A 20,525-nucleotide genomic window follows, 5' to 3' on the forward strand; every position below is an offset into this window, starting at 1 on the left:
CCTGCGTCCGATAGGCACACCCGGGGCCACCGCCCAGGGCGCCCTCCTGCGAGGCCGTAGGTGCAGAGTTTAGCTCGGCAGGCGGGGGAGGGGACGGAGCCCACCTTTTGTATTTCAAGCCGTCAATGGCATCAGTTTTGTCCAAGATGCGGATGAGATGCCAGCCTCAGAGGGTAGGGCTCAGGGCGGGGCGGGCTTTCCTGGGCGAGCCGAGCTGTTGGCGAGCTCCGCCCGCTTTCTTCCACCTCTCGCCGGGCCCTAGAGGGAGCGGGGCGGGGCATGGGCGGAGCTGGGGCGGGAAAGCCTGTCAATGCCCCGCCCACTTCCGCCCGCTCCCGACGGCGCGGCAGGGTGCGGCCGCTGGGGCGGGGCCTCAGAGGACCAGGGCGGGGCCTCAGGGGCGGGGCCGGCTCTGTAGGGCGGGGCCTCGGGGACCTGGGCGGGGTCTCGGGGACGGGGCGGGGCCTCGGGGACGGGGCGGGGCCTGAGGGCAGGGCAGCCCGCGCACTCTGCAGGAGCTGCAGCCACCGACGCCCGCGCCTCTAAGGTCTCACCGCTTCCTCAGCAGAGACCTGGGCTCGGCCGCCATGTCCGCCACGGAGGAGGTTGACGGGCTGAGCGTGTTCCGGCCGCACTATGGCTGTGAGTGCGGGGCTCCTTGGGGGGCTGGGAGGTGGCTCTCTGCCTTCCCAGGCGCCGTTTTCCCGGGGGCTCGGCCGGGCGGGTGGGGCAGGGCGGCTGCGGGCCGCGCGGACCCGGAAGAGCCGGAGCGGTGGGCGGGAGGGGTGCGGGCGGCGGGGCTCCCCGCCCGCGCCCCTCGGTCTCCGAGGCGGCGGCGGGGGTCGGAGGGGACCCGGGCGGCTTCCACGCCGTCGCCCGCGCGCTGCGGCTGGAGGGCCTCCCCCCGCGCCTCCCGCCTGCCTCCCCGCGCGGCCGAGATTGAGGGGACGGCCTAGGAGGGTGAGGTGGCAGGAGGACCGAGCAGGGCGTGTCCCGGGGACTGGAGACCGGGCTCTGCTCGTTCTTCCTGGGGAGCTGCTGCCTGAGTGCTGCCGGCGAGGGGGACCCCGCGTCCAGACCTGCCCGGTCCTGGGCGAGCCGAGAGGTGCGGCCCTGGGCAAGTCACTTCAGCTTTCTCCAGCTCGGTTCTTCCGTCAGGATTTCAAAAGCAATAAAACCAGAAAACCCTCGGACTTCCTCATTTTCTGTAGCTGCCCCTGGGACGTCATTGCACGGCCGGCGGGATAGCTCCCTCCGGCCCAGGCAGAGTCCTTGGGAGTCTTGAGGTTTTCGATTTTACTTTATGCTCTGGGAGCAACGTTGCGTTTTTAAGGTACTTTTACGCATCCCCCGTTAAATGGGAGGCGTTGTGTCACGTGTGTGAAATGAAAGGTCAGAGCCGGCCCCTGCCTTCAGAGAACGTTTTAATCAGAGAGACAGACAGGTGTACCTCCCCGTGATAATAAGGTGTCATAAAGATAAAAGATGCGTGGAAACACCAGGCATAAAGAGGAGCCTGGGTGGGGATCAGCCTGGGGAAGGGCGGGGGGGCATAGGTTTGAACAGAGCCTCGAAGTGTGCTGTCAAGTGTGATGGGGCAATAGACGTGGCTTGAAGAGGGAAGAGCATAAACTAAGATACAGAACAGCAGAAAGGCACCGGGGATTATGGCCTGGAGTGCACGGTGGTGGGAGGAAGGGCAGGGAGCGGGGAGGCGAGTTTCCCAAAGTAGTTGGAGCGAAGTTGGGCAAGGCCTTGAATGCCACCCCCAGGAGTTAGGAATTTATTCCAGACCCTGGGCGCCCAAGCAAGAGGTGGATTGCTTCGAGGTTAAGCTCACACACGGGATTGTGAGATAGACCGCCTGGGTTTGAAGTCAGGCCCCACAAGTCAGGCCCCACCACATGGGGCGGAGATCAACCTGCCTCAGTTTCCTCATCTGTAAAATGGGCGCGATCATCGCAGGATTGCTGTGGAGCTTCAATGAGAGACTGCATGTAAAAGGCTCAGCACCATGACGGCCACTTTGTTCTCAATGACTGGACTGCTGGCTTTGGTTATTTTATTTTTATTTTTTTAAATATATTTTATTGATTTTTTTTTTACAGAGAGGAAGGGAGAGGGATAGAGAGTTAGAAACATCTTTCAGCTGCCTCCTGCACACCCCAAACTGGGGATGTGCCCGCAACCCAGGTACATGCCCTTGACCGGAATCGAACCTGGGACCTTTCAGTCTGCAGGCTGATGCTCTATCCACTGAGCCAAACCGGTTAGGGCTGGCTTTGGTTATTAATACAAGAGGGGAACGACATTTTCAGCTCAATTTAGAAAAAGTCTGGCAGATGGATGAGGACAGATTTGGCTCCAAATGTCAACTTACTATTTTTCAAGTTATGCTAAACTATAGGGCATGTTCATATGAGCATACTTTTTTTTTTTTTTTAAAGGGTAAGATAGGTATAGTCCTGTTTTAGGAAAGTCATTCTAGTACACCTGTCCGGCCCCACATCCACAGGTTACCCTGACTAAGTGACAAGCAGGAATGGGAGGTTGTGGCGTCCTCTTATCGCTCAGAAAGGTTACGGATTCTTTCATGTTTCAGCTGTCCTGGATAACGAGAGACTCACTGCGGAGGAGATGGATGAAAGGAGACGGCAGAATGTGGCTTATGAATACCTTTGTCACTTGGAAGAAGCCAAGAGGTAAAGATGGGCTGGCTGAAAAAGAGATTGGGATGGGATGTGACCGCAGATAAAGGCCTCTTTGACTCTGTTGTAGCTGTGTCTGCGGGAGGCCGGTGGTTTGAAGGAGTAAGTATAGTTAGGGTGTTTATTCATGGGACCAAGTAACCTTGGTGGTAGTTTATTCATGAAACACTGATGGACATTTGAAAAAAAAATTTAAATCCTTTATTGTTTAAAGTATGACGTATGGTGGACGTTTTTATATACTGAAAAGTGTCCAAGTTTGTGTTGTTCTGATTTATGCCCAGGGTGCCTGTGTGAGGCACTCCCAGCTCGGGGGGGGGGGGGGGGGGGTTGGGTGGAGAAAGAGCATTGTTAGGATTAGAAGTTCTTGGGCGTTAATGTCTCACCAGTTCTTCGTTTTGCTTTATCTACGAGTTGGGTTCCTTCTCTCCTTGGCAGCGCTACGAGTATAGGCCCAGAGACAGCGTACCAGAGGCAGCGTCCTCTGAGTCCTTTGTGAAGCGAATGTACAGCTGCTCTTTTGCTTCATCAGATGTCCGAGGCCTTTTGTGGCCATCTTCTTCGAGTCTCGGTTTGCTATCCGTTGTTCGTTCCTTTTGTCCCGGCGCCCTGTCCCTTTGAACGTCCCGGGGCAGATAGATGTAATTACAGATCAGGTATCCTATAAGTGAGCTTTGGCGGAGAAGGCCAGCAAGGGATATAATGACAGGTATTCGTGATGCATAGGCTAATGAAAATCATGGATGTTTGAAGTGTGACTAATAAACAAGATTTTTTGTTTATTTTTAATTCTGAAAATATAAAAGACGCTACAGGAAAGTCCAAGGACAGGACAGCAAACATGCATGTATTTCAGCAGGAACAAATGTTAGCCCTTTCAGATCTTGCTCTTTCCTCTCAAAAAGACACGATGGCGTTCCCTTTGTGCCCCCTCCTGGTCCTGTTTCCCCTTCGTCCTGTCCCTGGGGCTGCCACTAACATGCATTTGGTGTGTCCGCTTGAATCCAGGCTTTTTTCCGGAGCTTAAAGGTCTCCCGGGAGACTGTGGGATTAGCGATGATTGAGGTGGGGAGAATTGTTTTTCTAAATGGAAGGTTAGACACCAGAGGAGTGTGTTATTATAAAAGGGGTTGGTTTCCTATACAAGGTCTGTAAGGACTTCTTGAACAAGAAGATGCAGTTCTCTGCTCCTCCAGTTGTGGATGGACTAGCTCCAGCTTTGGAAGGTCAGAGGGTTTGGGAGGTGCAGCTGGTCTGAGAGTCCAGGTTGTGCTCTGTGAAGCCTTGTTGATTCCGTTGAGATGAGCTGGGGATGGACAGGCAGACGGAGCCTCAATTCTCCTTCCTTCCTGCATCCAAAGCAGTTCTGTTTTTTGTTTTATGTGTTAAAATATATTTTTACTGATTTCAGAGAGGAAGGGAGAGGGAGAGAAATAGAAACATCAGTGATGAGAGAGAATCATAGATTGGCTGCCTCCTGCATGTCCCCACACTGGGGATCGAGCCCACAACCCGGGCATGTGCTCTTGACTGGAATCGAACCCGGGACCCTTCAGTCCGCAGGCTGACGCACCATCCACTGAGCTAAACCAGCTAGGGCTGTTTTATTTTTAAATGTATTGACTTTTTGAGACAGACTGACAGACAGACACATCGATTTGTTTTCCACTCATTTATGCATTCATTGGTTGAGCACCATCCACTGAGCTAAACCAGCTAGGGCTGTTTTATTTTTAAATGTATTGACTTTTTGAGACAGACTGACAGACAGACACATCGATTTGTTTTCCACTCATTTATGCATTCATTGGTTGATTCTGGTCCTGATGGGGGGTGAAACCTGCAACCTTGGCGCATTGGGACAACGCTCTCAGCAACTGACTTACGGGCCAGGACTCTGCTTTTGTTTTAATATTGGGTTTGACAGTAAAATTTCCTTGTTACGCAAGGTGTCTTGGCTGACACCCCCTTGCCACAACTAATCTAGTTCAACCATCTCATTTCAGTGAGGAAACTGAGTCTAGAGCTTTCATGGTCTATGTGTAGTTTTCTTGACGGAAGAATAATTGTCATCATTTTATCGAGTGGTTCTTAACTAGGTGTGGGCATTAGAATCACCTAGGAAACTTCCCAAAAATACAGATATCCAGGCCTTACCACAGAGATTCTGGTTCAGTTAGACCTGGGCCGGGAGGTCAGACACCTGTATATTGTAAATGCTTCTCGTGGTTCTGATGGTCCCCCCGCGTTGAGAAACAAGATTTAAAATGTTTTTAGAAGGCTGCTAGCCCAGCCGTTGTGGCTCAGTGGTTAAGCATCGACCTATAAACCAAGCGATCATGGTTCGATTCTCTGTTAGGGCATGTGCCCGGGTTGCAGGCTCGATCCCCTATAGGGGGTGAGCATGAGGCAGCTGATCAATGATTCTCTCTCATCATTGTTTCTCTCTCGCCCTTTCCTTTCCTCTCTGAAATCAATCTATCTATCTATCTATCTATCTATCTATCTATCTATCTATCTATAGTCTGCCTATGCTGGGATATCATAGCCTGAATAGAATGATGCTTTTATAATCACATTTCCTTCTTCAGTTGCTGCCCTAGCAAGGTATTTCATTTGTCAGGTGTTTTTTCCAGTATAGGAAGGTAACCCATTTTCTTTAAAATCCCTCCAGGGGACCATGATCACCTGGGGTGTTTTTTAGTTGGGTGTTGTTGCATACTTAGTGAGACATTTGTGATAGTCTTCATTTTTTATGCGTTGGCTATAAGAGAGGACATAATAGTGGCAATTACTTGCCCTAGTACACACTGCCTGCTGGCCAGGCATTGTGAAATGTGCTTGGTTTATTTAATTTTTTTTAAAAAAATGTTTTTTATTAATTTCAGAGAGGAAGGGAGAGGGAGAGAAAGAGATAGAAATATCAATGATGAGAATCATTGATCGGCTGTCTTCTGCACGCCCCCTCCTGGGGATCGAGCCCTGAACCTGGGCATGTGCCCTGACCAGCAATCGAACCGTGACTTCCTGGTTCATAGATCGATGCTCAACCACTGAGCCATGCTGGCTGGGCATGCTGTTTTTTTTTTTTATGGAGGCAATCACATAAAACCTGGACGTGGTGAATTTTTTGTTTAAAGATTTGGTTAGGAAATCAACGTTGGAAGCCCCTATTTAGATTTTGCAACTAGTCAAGGTTAGGGAAAGAAGCCTGGAATGTCCTGCTGAGAACAGAGGACTGGATCCCTCCCGGCCGGCCACCTGCTGTGTTTGAGGTGCCCCGCAGGCAGATCACATGCTCTTCCTTATGAGCTTGGGACTTCAGCTCCAGCTGTGTCTCTTTTATTTATTTACTAGAGGCCCAATGCACAAAATTCGTGCAAGAGTAGGCCTTCCTTCCCCTGGCTGCCGGCACCAGCTTCCCTCTGGCACCCGGGACCCAGGCTTCCCTTGCAGCCCCGCCTTCGTCCAGAAGGATGTCCGGTCTATTTAGCATATTACACTTTTATTATTATAGATTTATTTATTTATTTGTTAATTGATTTCAGAGAGGAAGGGATAAAGAGATAGAGAGATAGAAACATCAGTGATGAGAGAGAATCATTGATTGGCTGCCTCCTGCACGCCCCCTACTGCGGTGGTGGTGGTGGTGGTGGTGGGGTTGAGCCCACAAGCCGGGCATGTGCCCTTGGCCGAAATTGAACCTGGGACCCTTTAGTTTGCAGGCCTACGCTCTATCCCAGCGGTTCTCAACCTGTGGGTTGCGACCCCTTTGGGGGTCGAACGACACTTTCACAGGGGTTGCCTAAGACCATCGGAAAACACATATATAATTACATATTGTTTTTGTGATTCATCACCATGCTTTAATTACGTTCAATTTGTAACAATGAAAATACATCCTGCATATCAGATATTTACATGACGATTCATAACAGTAGCAACATGACAGTGATGAAGTAGCAACGAAAATAATGTTATGGTTGGGGGTCACCACAACATGAGGAGCTGTATCAAAGGGTCGCGGCATTAGGAAGGTTGAGAACCACTGCTCTATCCCCTGAGCCAAACCGGCGAGCGCCCAGTTGTATCTCTTAACCTGGAGAGCTGGGCTGCCCCTTCTGTGCTGCGAGGGCCCCTCTTTCCTCTTGAGCCCCGTTCGCCTTTTTGGATTGGCCCCATCCTGCTTCCTTTGTAACCTCCACCCCTCCCAAACTGGAAGAGCCGCCAGGGCCTGGAACTTACACCGGTTCCAAGGCCAGGAAGAAAGATCAGAGAGATCCAGGGGAGAAAAGGTCCCCCTCTTTAGCTCTATTTATAAGACCGCCGCTCCTCCCACTCAAGGCTCCACCTTGCAGGACAGTGGCCCCATTGTGTATCGCAGGGCACGCCGTTTTGCCATGTACCTGCAACAGAGCTCTTCAGTGGAAGGAGAGGAGAGTGACTGTGATTGTGTGGAAACCGTGTGTGTAAGTAAGAGTGTGTGCAGAGAAACGAGAGAGGGCTGTGGGTGTGGGTCTGTGTTTCCCCAAAAAGTTAACAGGGAAAATTTAGGGGTGATTCCACAAAAGGATGCCCTGGGGTGGTTGGGAAATAGAAAATGCAGAGCTTCTGCTTTCTTTATTCTTTGAGGAGCAGCTTCCATGTGGAAGTTAAGTTGTTGTTCTAAGGAAATATTATCTAAGGATATCGGGCTTTTTGCTAGGGCTACAGAGCAGATCAAGGACTTTATAAAGGGAGCCATCTGAAATTACATGTGTATGCTTATTTAAATGCTGGTTTATTTTTATCCTTTTGCCTGTTCTAATTGGGCTTTCCATTTGTTTTGGCTAAGGAGAGTAGGAATGCACAGCGCTGTCACTCAAGGGAAGGAGGTGAGATTTAAATATGTGAGGTCTTGCACAGGAAGAAGTAATAGATCAGAAAAAATAGATCAGGTGACAAAAATAGATCAGGTGGAAAAAAAAGGAAGAAAACATATCAGGTAGGGCAATCTGAAGATAAAGAGAGTAGTACTGGAAATGGGATTAAATTCAGGCCCGGCCGTCCTGGCTCAGTGGTTAAACCGGGAAGTCACGGTTCCATTTCCAATCAGGGCACATGCCCGGGTTGCGGGCTCCATCCCCAGTGTGGGGCGTGCAGGAGGCAGCCAATCAATGATTCTTTCTCATCATTGATGTTTCTTTTTTTCAAATATATTTTTATGGATTTCAGAGAGGAAAGGAGAGAGAGAGAGAGAGAGAGAGAGAGAGAGAGAGAGAGAAAGAAAGAAACATCAATGATGAAAGAGAATCATGGATCAGTTGCCTTCTGCACACTCCACACTGGGGATGGAGCCCGAAACCTGGGCATGTGCCCTGACCAGGAATCAAACCGTGACCTCCTGGTTCATAGGTTGACACTCAACCACTGAGCCATGCCAGCTGGGCTCATCATTGATGTTTCTCTCTCTCTCTCTCTCTCTCTCTCTCTCTCTCTCTCTCTCTCTCTTCCACTCTGAAGTACATAAAAATATATATATATATTTTAAATTCAGTTAGCTTAAAGGTCACAGGAAGAAGGTTAGTTCCAGGTTATTTCCAGCACTCTCCCAGTTCACATTTAGGATTCCTTCTTTCAGAGGCTTGCTGGTATGCCTTTTCAGGACTGTCACGAGCCACCCTCCTCCCGCTCAGTCTGCATGCCCCAGCTCACCCCCTTACGGAAGGGAAAGTAAGGGCCGTGGCTGGTTAGAGACGGTCAGAAACCACAACAGTAGCACTAGATAGAGGCACTTTACCTTCTGTCATTTAGGGGAGTTGAAAAGTTTCTTGGAAGGAAATCAGGTCTTGCATGGGTCTTTGTGGTTGGCATCGACCCTTTTCTGGGATGAACTCTTCAGATCTCCTCTCCCCTAACTGGGATCTGAATTTCAGTAACATTTGGATAGGTCCAGGCTGACCCACCGTGATCCTGAAAACAGACGTTAAAGACATTGAAAGAGGCAAGAAAATAAAATGGATAGGTGAGGTAACTAGGAAGAACAGCTTGCCCACCGGCTTCTAGAATTTTCCATTGGAGGAATATCACTTAACGATCGAGGGGGATCATTTTTAGGAGGTGACTCAAGCTCTTCTTTAGCAGATGAGAAAACTAGTTTAATATTCTCGGGAGACCCAGTGTGATTAAGGGGCTACCGCGCACGTGGCTAGTTGGTGGCACGTTGGGACAGCCAGCTGGATGCGTTCATGTGTTCATAATTATCAAGGGAGGAAGTATGGTGTGGGGTTTATTCTTAACTCTCTTTTAAAATGGTGACATAAATGAAAACCTCTGATCTCTTTTCTGAAACTTAGTGCAGCTGCATGCCACAGACTCCTGGTAAGAAGTGGATTGCATTTAAATAGAAGTGTATTTGTTATAAAGTGATTCAAATTGAGAGTAGTAACAATAGTTACTTTCCATATAGTAACAATGTTGTAAGTGGGAGGAGGTTAGTTTCTGGTGTGGCCACATAAAGCTTTTTACCTAACTGTGTAGCTGAGACTGTTAGCAAATTTATAATTAAGAAATGTGAAGAGGCCCTAGACGGTTTGGCTCAGTGGATAGAGCGTCAGCCTGCGGACTGAAGGGTTCCAGGTTCGATTCTGGACAAGGGCACATGCCTGGGTTGCAGACTCAATCCCCGGTGTGGGGCGTGCAGGAGGCAGCCCGTCAATGATTCTCTCTCATCATTGATGTTTCTATCTCCTACCTTCCTCTAGTTAAAAAAAAAAATGTGAAGAGTAATCTGGTAAATATTAGGCAGTCAGCTAGTTAGTAGCTATCATTATTACTAAGAAAAGTCATATGACCATACTTTCAAAATACTAAATATCAAGTAAAACAGAACTGGAAAAAGTCTGATTAAAACGTCTTTGAAAATCTTGACTTCAGTGATATACGAAGTGAAAAGAGGTAGGACTTTCAGTTTTGGCAGGTGTGAGTTCTGAGCCTGCTTTTGCAAGTCGCTTTAACCTCAGGGAGTGAGCCTAAATTTGTCCTTTGCAAAATGATCTACCATGCATCTTAGGAGCTGCTGTGAGCTGAAGTGCTTGGCACAGTGTCTAAGTACAGTTGGCATTCACTAGATGTATTCTTTATCCTGGTCCTTGATGGCAAAGCCAATTCACTATAAAGATGATGAAGTATTCATAAACTTTTCTGGGTACTTTCAAGGTCCTAACGTTTGGTTAGACCTAGTTTTTTCACTTCAGACATAAGCTCTTGTCTTAAAAAGGAACTCCAGAGACAGAGGCTACTCTCTAGGACAGTGATGAACCTTTAGAGCTCGGCGTGGCAGCATTTTGAAAAACCCTAACTTAACTCTGGTGCCGTGTCACTTATAGAAATTTTTTGATATTTGCAACCATAGTGAAACAAAGACTTATATTTTTGATATTTATTTTATATATTTAAATGCCATTTAACAAAGAAAAATCAACCAAAAAAATGAGTTCGCGTGTCACCTCTCACACACATGTCATAGGGTCGCCATCGCTGCTCTAGGAAGTAGGATAGAGGTGAATGGTATGAGAGGACGTTCCTTTTTATTTAATGCCCTTCTGTCTATTTAAATTGCTTTTTACAATGATCGTGAATGTTAAAATAAAGAAAAAAGGAATGAAGAAAAGGGAAAAACAGTCTAACATAGTTTTATTTTATTTATTATTTTATTTTTATTTTAAATATATATTTTTATTGATTTCAGAGAGGAAGGGAGAGGGAGAGAGAGATAGAAACATCAATGATGAGAGAGAGAATCACTAGTCGGCTGCCTCCTGCATGCCCCCTACTGGGCATTGAGCCTGCAACCTGGGCGTGTGCCCTGACCGGCAATCGAAGTGTGACCTCCTGGTTCATAGATCAATGCTCAACCACTGAGCAACACCGGCCAAACTGTCTAACATAATTTTTAGATTGTAATAATGAATTTAGGTTTTTAAAATTGCTATAGTGCCATTTAATTACTATTTTCAGTGGGTACATAATGTTCATACTTTATTTATTCCAGTTTAATATTATATTGCTTTGGCTGAAACTGGTTTGGCTCAGTGGATAGAGCGTTGGCCTGTGGACTGAAAGGTCCCAGGTTCAATTCCGGTCAAGGGCATGTACCTTGGTTGCGGGCACATCCCCAGTAGGAGGTGTGCAGGAGGCAGCTGATCGATGTTTCTCTCTCATTGATGTTTCTAACTCTCTATCTCTCTCCCTTCCTCTCTGTAAAAAATCAATAAAATGTATATAAAAAGATATTATATTGCTTTGATTGCTGGAAATGTTAAATATTTCCCTACATATTTGTTTACCAGTTTTATTTTAGGTTGTATATCTTCTGGGATTATGATGTTAACTTTTGTGAGCACCCTTATAATATGGATGTCCTACAGTTAATAATACTGTATTGCATTTTTGAAAGTGGCTAAGATAATAAATCTTATCGACTCATCACAGGAAACGTATTTTCTTTGTAACGATGGAGGGGGATGTGTGTTAACTAGACTTACTGTGGTGATCATTTTATAATAGACACAAATATATGATCATTATGTTGTACCTCTTTTTTTTTTGAAGTGAACATATCAAGATTTTACTGTCATAATAATAAAACAAAGTATGAAGCTTAGGACTGGATCACTTGACCCTTTCTCTTATCTCCTCCCAGTTCAGAATGCTTGCATCTCTTCATAGCCAGCATTCTCTTAGATCTCCAGTTGAGCTCAACGCATTCAAGCCTCGGCACAATCTTCTTTGTAGTTTTAGCCTTTTTTCAGAAAATCGGCTTCGTCTGCCCACTGTGGCCACTCTGCTTCCTGTCACAATGCCGCTTTCCCTGCGCACACACAGAGAGAATCCTTGCCCTTCTTGTACTGTGTTACTTGTGGGGCTGATGCTTGCCACCTTCTCACAGAAAGTTCGCCAGGTTTTAGGAATGTTCACCATGTTTGCAAGCGCTATCAGCAGGGAAAGCATGTTATACTTCTTAAACTAATACAGTGTTATATGTCAGTTATACCTCAGTTTCCAAAAAGAATCTGAACGTCAACCTTCTGTCATATTTGCTACCAATATTTCCCTTAATTTTCCACTTTCTTTGTTATTTCACTGTTCAGCTTTGTTTTGTTTTTATTGATTTTTTACAGAGAGGAAGGGAGAGGGATAGAGAGTCAGAAACATCGATGAAATAGAAACATTGATCAGCCGCCTCCTGCACACCTCCCACTGGGGGTGTGCCCGCAACCAAGGTTCATGCCCTTGACCGGGATCGAACCTGGGACCCTTGAGTCCACAGGCCGACGCTCTATCCACTGAGCCAAACCGGTTAGGGCTCATTGTACAGTTTTAAATTTTGTCACTTAAATGTTAATCTTTCTGTTTATAATATCTTCTAAATTCAAAGTTTAGATAGTTTAACTTCTCTATAGCCCTGCTAAAATTTGAAGTTTTATATTCTGTTATCTTTTCCCTGATTAGCGACTTAATGTTTTTTAAGAATTTAAGTCTTTAAAATTCGTGGTGTTTCTAAATTATTCTGATATCATTTAAAAAACAATGTTATTACTACCTATTAACAGTTATTGTCTGCTTTCTCAGATGTTAGATTACATATAGTTCTAGGCTTTTTGTTCTGTTATGGTGCTATATTTCATTTTTCCTGAGAAAATAGATATGATTTAATTTTCTTGTACTTACTGAGAAGTAATACCTGAAGCTAGCATGATTTTATTAAAAAATACGTTTTTAGCCCTAGCCTATTTGGATAGAGCGTCTGCATGCAGACCAGAGGGTCCTAGGTTCGATTCCGGCTAAGGGCATGTAACTAGGTTGCAGGCTCCTCCTTGGCCCAGGCCCTGGCCAGGGCTCGTGCAGGAGGCAACCAATTGATGTGTTTCTCTCACATCGATGTTTCTTTCCGTCTTTCCCTCTCTCTGAAAAATCAATGGGAAAAAAAAAAAAAGTCCTCGGGTGAGGATTTAAAAAAAAATGTTTTTATTGATTTTAGAGGGAAAGGGAGAGAAAGAGAAACATTAATGTGAGAGAGAAACATGGATTGGTTGCCTCCCACACAAATGCACCTGGATCAGGGACCAAACCGGAAACCTGGGCTGGTGTTCCCTTGGTGCACAGGATGACACCCAACCAACTGATCCACGCCGGCCAGGGCTGACGGGAGCTTGATTTTAACTCCATGACAAGTAACTTCTTTTTACACCTTTTCATGACTTGAAACTTGTGAAATTCTTGTTTCTTGAGGTTTCCCCAACTTACATCTTAGAGTTGATGTCAGCTTAGTAATTCTGCCGGTAATGAGACTCTTCTGGGTTTATGATATCTTTTTTGTTTGTTTATTTTAGCTCTAGGAAATGGTCTGTTATACCTTGGTTTGGTTCTGATTCATTAGTTCTGTCTTGGGGGTGCCTGTTGTTAGGTTAGATCTGCACAGTCTGTTTTATGGCTGTTCTTCACTTTGTTTACCTTGGTTGAATCAGCATTCTAGATGTCTCGCATATATCTTCTGCCTCACTGACTTGATTTTCTACCATCTTGATTTTTTCCATTGGTTCGGTTAATGGTAGTTGCTAAGCCATGTGGTATTGCAATTTTCATTTTGAACCATTAACTCCTTTTTCCTCTCCGTTCTTATTTTAATTTTAAATATATTTTTATTGCTTTCAGAGAGGAAGGGAGAGGTAGAGAGAGATAGAAACATCAATGATGAGAGAGAATCATTGATTGGCTGCCTCCTGCACGTCCCCTACTGGGAATTAAGCCTGCAACCCAGGCATGTGCCTTTGACCGGAATCGAACCCGGGACCCTTCAGTCTGCAGGCTGATGCTCTATCCACTGAGCCAAACTGGCTAGGTCTCCTCTCTGTTCTTGATAATAAATCACATGGTCTCTGATTAGTTCATGAAGAATAATGTGACACATAGGATCCCTTTTAGGTGGAAAAAAGGGGATGGTAGCCAAGAGAATTGGACTTAATATTTTCAGTAAGTCTCGGGTGGATATGACCACAGGAAACCATTGTTAACTGGCCAGGTTGAGTGTATGAATTGTTCACCAGTCAGAGTTGGGCAAGTCTGACTAGGCTAAGCGGATCATTAATTTGACCTAATTTGGCGTATATTTCCTTCTGTTCTTAGAGGTCAGAGCAACAATAGTATAAATGAAACTATAGTAAAAAAAAAAAAAAAAAAAGATTTTAGGGCCTAAGTTGGCATGTTCTAGGAACTTAATTTTCTGGCTTTGCATAGTGAGCTGCCTCTGATTTCTGCAGAATCCCTTCTGCTTCACAGTTAAGCAATTCTCCTTACCTGTTGGTAGTAGAAACTGATTTGAACATTTTAAAGCCATGTGGTATTCGATGGACTCTTGGTTGTCTCCAGTTGTGGCTGCTAAAGAAACCCTTTCATAGGAAGTATTTGTGTAAGAAGGTGCTGGTAGGCAAAGTGAGACCATCCGGAAGTGATTCATATTATTGGGGCTGTTTATTTAATGTGTGGCTTGGTTGCCTAGCGACTATCTTTGAGCAAGCTGAGGGAAGCGACACTTCTGCGAGGTCCCGTTGCCTACCTGATCAAATCAGGACTCTGCGTCTTGATTTTTCTTCTGGAAGAGCCCCTGGTAATCTGATTGATGCCCGTGCTTTCACAGCGTGTGAATCAAAGACTCTTCAACATACAAATGAAAGATCTGGTTACTAGTTTATTTTAAAGAGAATTTAGTTGCTTAAGCTTGAATGTGTGTGTGTTTTTTTAAATTTTTGCTTATAATTATATGTTGCGAAAAATTAATTTATTTTTCAATAAGGCATTTTATTTTACAAACCTTCATACTTCTAGTAAGCCAAAAAGCCCCCCTCCCCCCGCCCCCCGAATCCAAAAACCCAATCCTGCCCTTTGCGCCAATGTCGGTATTCTCCTTCTCCCTGTCTTCAGCACTCTTATCACTGTGTCATTTATTAAGCACTTCTTATGTGCTAGGCACTGTGCTAAGCACTGTATACGCATCGTCTAAGGAGCTATTCTTGAAGTTCTGGGAGGTGCTTATTCTTATCTCCATTTAACAGAAAAGAAAGCAAAGCCCAGAGAAACGGACGCGCCCGGCTAGTAAGTGGTTGATCCAGATTTCAGGTTTGGCGAGGACTCCACAGCCCTCTGCGGCACTACGTCTGCTTCTAAAAATAATAATGACAGCAGCAGTAGCCACCAGTGATTAACCGAATGATGATGTAGTAATTTACATGCAGCATTACTGTGAGAGGGGCATTATTTTTATTTATTTTAAATTTTCATTTCCTCAGTTTCTTCTGGGCTGTCTTTATTTATTTATTTTTTTCCTGTGCAACCTCCTCTTCTGGCTTAGGAACAATCTGCTCTTTTTCAGTTAAGGATCATCTCTCTTTTATTTTTAATATATTTTTATTGATTTCAGAGAGGAAGGGAGAGGGAGAGAGAGAGAAACATGAATGATGAGAGAGAGTCATGGATCGGCTGCCTCTTGCATGCCCCACACTGGGCATGGAGCCCGCAACCTGGGCATGTACCCTGATCGGGAATCGAACTGTGACCTTCTGGTTCATGGGTTTATAGGTTGACGCTCAACCACTGAGCCACTCTGGCCAGGCGGCATTATTTTTATTTTAAAGGGGGAAAAGAATGAGTATCACTTGTCTCAGGTCATGGAACTACCTGTGGAATTCAAGCCCAGGTCTGTGTGACACCAGCGCCCAGTGCGGTCACCTCTGTGGGCACTGACAGTCTTCCACCTGCTGATCGGACTGTGTGAGGCCGAGTCTCCGATTTCTGTGTCTTTGTGTCTAACTAGATTGTTGGGCTTTGTCATATATACTTTTTTTTTTATATGTTTTATTGATTTTTTTTACAGAGAGGAAGGGAAAGGGATAGAGAGTTAGAAACATCGATGAGAGAGAAACATCGATCAGCTGCCTCCTGCACATCTCCCACTGGGGATGTGCCCACAACCAAAGTACATGCCCTTGGCCGGAATCGAACCCGGGACCCTTCAGTCCACAGGCCGACGCTCTATCCACTGAGCCAAACTGGTCAGGGTGACTTTTTTTTTTTTTTTTTTTTTTTAATTCACTCAGAGCTAAAGACAGCGATAAGCTTACCTGAGTCGCGGTTCAGTGTTTGTTGATTGGTGAAAGATTTGTGCATCTGTGCTTATAAGAAATACAGGTAACGTAAAATCTAAGTGATTTCTATGGGCGTCTAGAAACATGGTAATTGGCCTCTGATGAATGTGTATATTTCACGTTGTTGACCTAGCTTCTGCTCACCCAGACGGTCTCCATGGGAGGGGAAGTGGATGTAGTAGAGGTTATGTAGTTACATACAGTGACTCGGGTGGGGTTGCGGGGGGTGGGGTGGGGGAGGCTGCAGAGTTCCCAATTGGTTTTCTCTCTCATAACCTGGTATTTGCTTTTGATTCAGTTTAGAAAGGCTTTCCTTCTTGCCCTACCCAGTTTGGCTCAGTGCATGGAGCGTCAGCCTGCAGACCGAAGGGTCCTGGGTTTGATTCTGGTCAAGGGCATGTACCTCGGTTGCAGGCTCCTCCCCGGCCTGGGCCCTGGTCGGGGCACGTGCAGGAGACAACCAATCGATGTGTTTCTCTTACAGCGATGTTTTTCTGTGTGTCTTTTCCTCTCTCTTCCACTCTCTCTAAAAATCAATGGAAAAATGTACTCGGGTGAGGATTTAGGAAAAAAAGAAAAAGAAAAAAAGAAAAGCTTTCCTTCTTTCCAATTGCTTGTTTGTTTGTTTGTTTTTGGTGTGTGTGTGTGTGTGTGTGTGTGTGTGTGTGTGTGTGTAATAATGACCACATGCAGACAGGAGTGGCAAATTGGATTGGAAATTGCCTTGGATCGTTTGGCGAGATCTGTATTTTTTGGTGTTGTGGGTGGAGGGAAGGCCTGTCTGAAGGCCTCTATTTCTTCTTTGCTCAGAATACCTTCCTGTTGACTCATTGGAAATCATAACGAAAAGCAGAAGGGAGCATTAGAGAGGCAGCTGCCAGCCCAGGGCGTGGCTTCTGTTAGGACAGATGCTTGGGGACTGAGAGAACGCAGGTTTTCAGAAAAAGTGTGAGACGTTGTAGAAGAAGCAAATACTGTTATTGTGATATAAATAGAAAGTATCAGTCTGTTGCTAAAGGCCGTTAATTAGCAACATAGAAAACTAAAAGTATTTTTTTGAATAGGATCAGTGAGTGTTCCTAGAAACTGAAGCAGGAGGAACTGAAGTATAAAAGGAGGGAATGGGGCGAAAGTAGCCGCCTGTGGAGGTTGTACGAGTTGGCATGTTCCTCAGTAATAAATGAGGGCTGCTTTCTCCATAATCTCATCAACTTAAGAGTGTTAGTTTTTTTAAAAAAATATTTGTGAATGCTATAGGTGAAAGTAGTATTTCGTGGAAGTTTTACTTTCAGATGGTTGAATTCTGAGTGAGGCTGAGCCTCTTTCCATGTGATGAAAAGCCATCTGTAGTTCCTTCTCTGTCCATTGTTTCAGCAGAGCCCTTTGCGCACATAGAAAAAGGGGTCTTTTCTTACCGATTTGTAAGGGGTCTCTATCTCTGGAGGATGCTGACCCCCTGGATGCCGTATGCGTAGTAGATAATGATTCCAGTTTGTTCTTTAACTTTTGACTTTTTTTTTTTTTAACTTTTGACTTTAAAGTTTTAAAATAGTTTAGAATTTTAAAGCTCTTCGTTATTTTTAGCTTTTGGGATCTATGTTACTTGTAGAGAGTTCTTATCTATACCGAGACTTTACAAAAACATTCCCCTTTACTTTCTTCTAGTATTTTTAGTATATAAAGAGTTTCAATATTTGATCTATTCGGAATTTATGTTGGTGTGAGGAGTGAAGTAGAGATCTTGCTTTCTCTCTCCCCTCCCCCCCATATGAGATTTGGATAATATCTTAAATGATGAGCATTAGCTCTCTCATGAATGTGCTCTGAGTTTGCCATACTCTCTGGTCTATGAATTGAGACCTTAATTCTTTTCAGGACAAGGCAGCTGCAATTGTAGAGATTTTTGAAACATATGGCATTCATTTCCTTTTAGAGAAACTGACTAGACTTTTCCAGAGTGCTTTCAAGCAAGATGTATTGTGATGTTACAAAGATTAATAGTATATAATGAAGTTGGCATTGAGAGAACAGGTTTCAAGAATTTATTAAAAAAAAACTTTAAAAAGTATTTTTATTGATTTCAGAGAGGAAGGGAGAGGGTGAGAGAGAGAGAAACATCAAGGATAAGAGAGAATCATTGATCGAGTGCCTCCTGCACGCCTCCCACTGGGGATGGAGCACGAAACCCTGGCATGTGCCCTGACTGGGAATGGAACTGTGACCTCCTGATTCAAAGATTGATGCTCAACCACTGAGCCACACTGGGCGGGCTATTTATTTTTATTGATTCATTTTGAGGGGAGAGAGAGAGAGAGAGAGAGAGAGAGAGAGAGAGAGAGAGAGAGAGAGAGAAAGAGAAAGAGAAAGAGAAAGAGAGAGAAAGTGAGGGAGAGAGAAAAACACTGATTTTGTCTTCCACTCATCTATGCTTTTATTTGTTGCTTCCTGTATGTGCCCTGACCAGGACCGAACCGGAAATCTTGGCATAGCGGGACGATGCTCTGACCACCTGAGTTATACTGGTCAGGAAGGGAGCAGATTTTAGATTAACCGCTTGCACATGTGTACTGTGAAGAGATGAAGAGGCTGGCCAAGCCAACAGAATCCATTCTTTGGGCTGGGATTTGAATACTGGCTGACTTTCTGCATCCCTCTTTTTGATGTGTATTCTATTAATGAGGGTTTGACATAAGGGAAGAAAGGATTTAGTGGTCAAATAAGTTTCAGAAATACTGGATTAAACCCAGTTAAACAGATTGTTTAACCTGTGGAAATTTAGATTTTTTTTATCATAGGCTGCTAGTTCTGAGTCTCCAAGGAAGAGGGGAGTGTCAGACTCGTTCTCGCAGATCATCTTTCTTAGGACTGGTGTTCCAGGGTACCCTAGTTTGGGAAATACTTTTCTCGTCAGAGTAATGGATTTGAGGGACTATTTCAAGTAAGAATTTGGGACACGTTCATGGCCAGTTCTCACTTGTTTTATGTTTTATTTGTAGTTTCTTTCCATTCTCCATTGAGTTCTTATATTCTTGGCTTATAGAGCTTAAATTAAAGCCATTATTGTACTAACTGTACAGGTATAATTGCCAAACTGTTGCAGGATCTTAAAGGCATTGTAAAGAACAGGAATACATTTTTTTTAAAGTGTGTGTGTGGGGGGAGGGTACAAATGTACTAATTATAAAAAAGGAAAAGAAGATAATCACAGATTTTAGTCTAGTGAACTAGTCTGGCAAAATTTCATGGCATATGATGAAATGGATGGCTTTATGGGCACTGAATGGGAAAAGAAGTGATGTGTAGAGGTCGACCAGGACTCCCTGTAAAGGCTTTGTCATAGTAGCATCATTTCCCTTTGGACAGGGTCACCGGATTGGTGACTCAGAGGAGCACAGTAATGTCTAGATTTCAGTAGGGACTTTGAAAGTATGGCCTGTAATACTTTTTGCAGGCAGGTTGGGTGAATGTGGACTAGGTTGTAATGTAATTAAAGCTTATCGCCAGCTGAATAATAACCCATATTCAAAAAGAGCTGCAGGACGGGGAGTGGCTGTAAGAGGGGGCGGGGTTTCTTCTTCCGGCGGTGAAAATCTCCTGGAATTAGATAGTCATGGTGGTTGCACAACTTTGTGAATATACTAAACACCACTGCGTTTCACACTTAAAAATGGTGCAAATTTGTTATATGAATTTTATCTCAATAGAAAAAGGTGCTGCTAGGTTTTTAATTCGAAGAAAGCTCTTTAGGGCATGTTTCATAGAAAACATTTTTAGTGGGACTTAAGAATGCATAAATGATGTGTTGATCGCACTTGAGCTTGACTTGTTGCTTGAGGGATGTTTATTTTTGTTTTATTTATTTAATTTTATTTTTTGGTTAACCTTCTTCCCCTGAGGATGTTTTTCCATTGCTTTTCAGAGAGAGAGAGAGTGAAAGGGAAAGATGGAGGAAGGGAGAAAAGAGAAGGGGCGGGGAGAGAGAGTGAAAGAAAGAAACATCAGTGTAAGAGAGATACATAGATTGGTTGCCTCCTGCACGCACCCCGACTGGGAGTGGGGAGCAAACCTGAAACCCAGTTATGTGCCCTTGACTGGAAATTGAACCCACAGCCCTTGGGTGCGCAGGCCAACACTCTAACGACTGAGTCACACCGGCCATGGCGTTGAGGGATGTTTAATACACTGCATGACAAGTTCTGCTTTCAAAATACCTTGAGTCTACTAGTGGTAAGTGTGAAGTCCTACATTGGGGTTCAAAAAATGGAGTGTCTAAGTACAGGATAGAGAAGTAGTATTTGTGGGAAAATAAAAGAAAAGGAAACAAATCTGAGATGTGTATTAACTCATTAACAGAAACGTGGAGAGCCCTAGCCAGTTTGGCTCAGTGGACAGAGTGTTGGCCTGCGAACCGAAAGGTCCCAGGTTCAATTCCGGTCAAGGGCACATGCCCGGGTTGTGGGCTCGATCCCCAGTGGGGGACTTGCAGGAGGCAGCCGACTAATGATTCTCTCTCATCATTGATGTTTCTATCTCTCTCTCCCTCTTCCTTCCTCTCTGAAATCAATAACCAAATATTTAAAAAAAGAAAAATGGAGAATGCAGCAAGGGAAGCGATAGAGGGATCCATTGGCCTCTG

General features: G+C 44.9%; 1 protein-coding gene across 1 annotated transcript in view; it reads left to right on the top strand.

Annotated features, from left to right (window-relative positions):
* The first annotated feature begins 474 nt into the window (after positions 1-474).
* The window catches only part of IQGAP1 (IQ motif containing GTPase activating protein 1), a 104,587-nt gene continuing 84,536 nt past the window's right edge, over positions 475-20,525 (top strand). The window contains exons 1-2 of the mRNA XM_081114735.1: positions 475-642; positions 2,603-2,702. Of these exons, the coding sequence (XP_080970861.1) occupies positions 588-642; positions 2,603-2,702 (155 nt within the window). The 5' untranslated portion in view covers positions 475-587. The remainder of the gene's footprint in view (positions 643-2,602; positions 2,703-20,525) is intronic.

This window comes from Myotis nattereri, assembly GCF_964212035.1.
Source record: "Myotis nattereri genome assembly, chromosome: 21".
NCBI classification, from domain to species: Eukaryota; Metazoa; Chordata; class Mammalia; order Chiroptera; family Vespertilionidae; genus Myotis; species Myotis nattereri.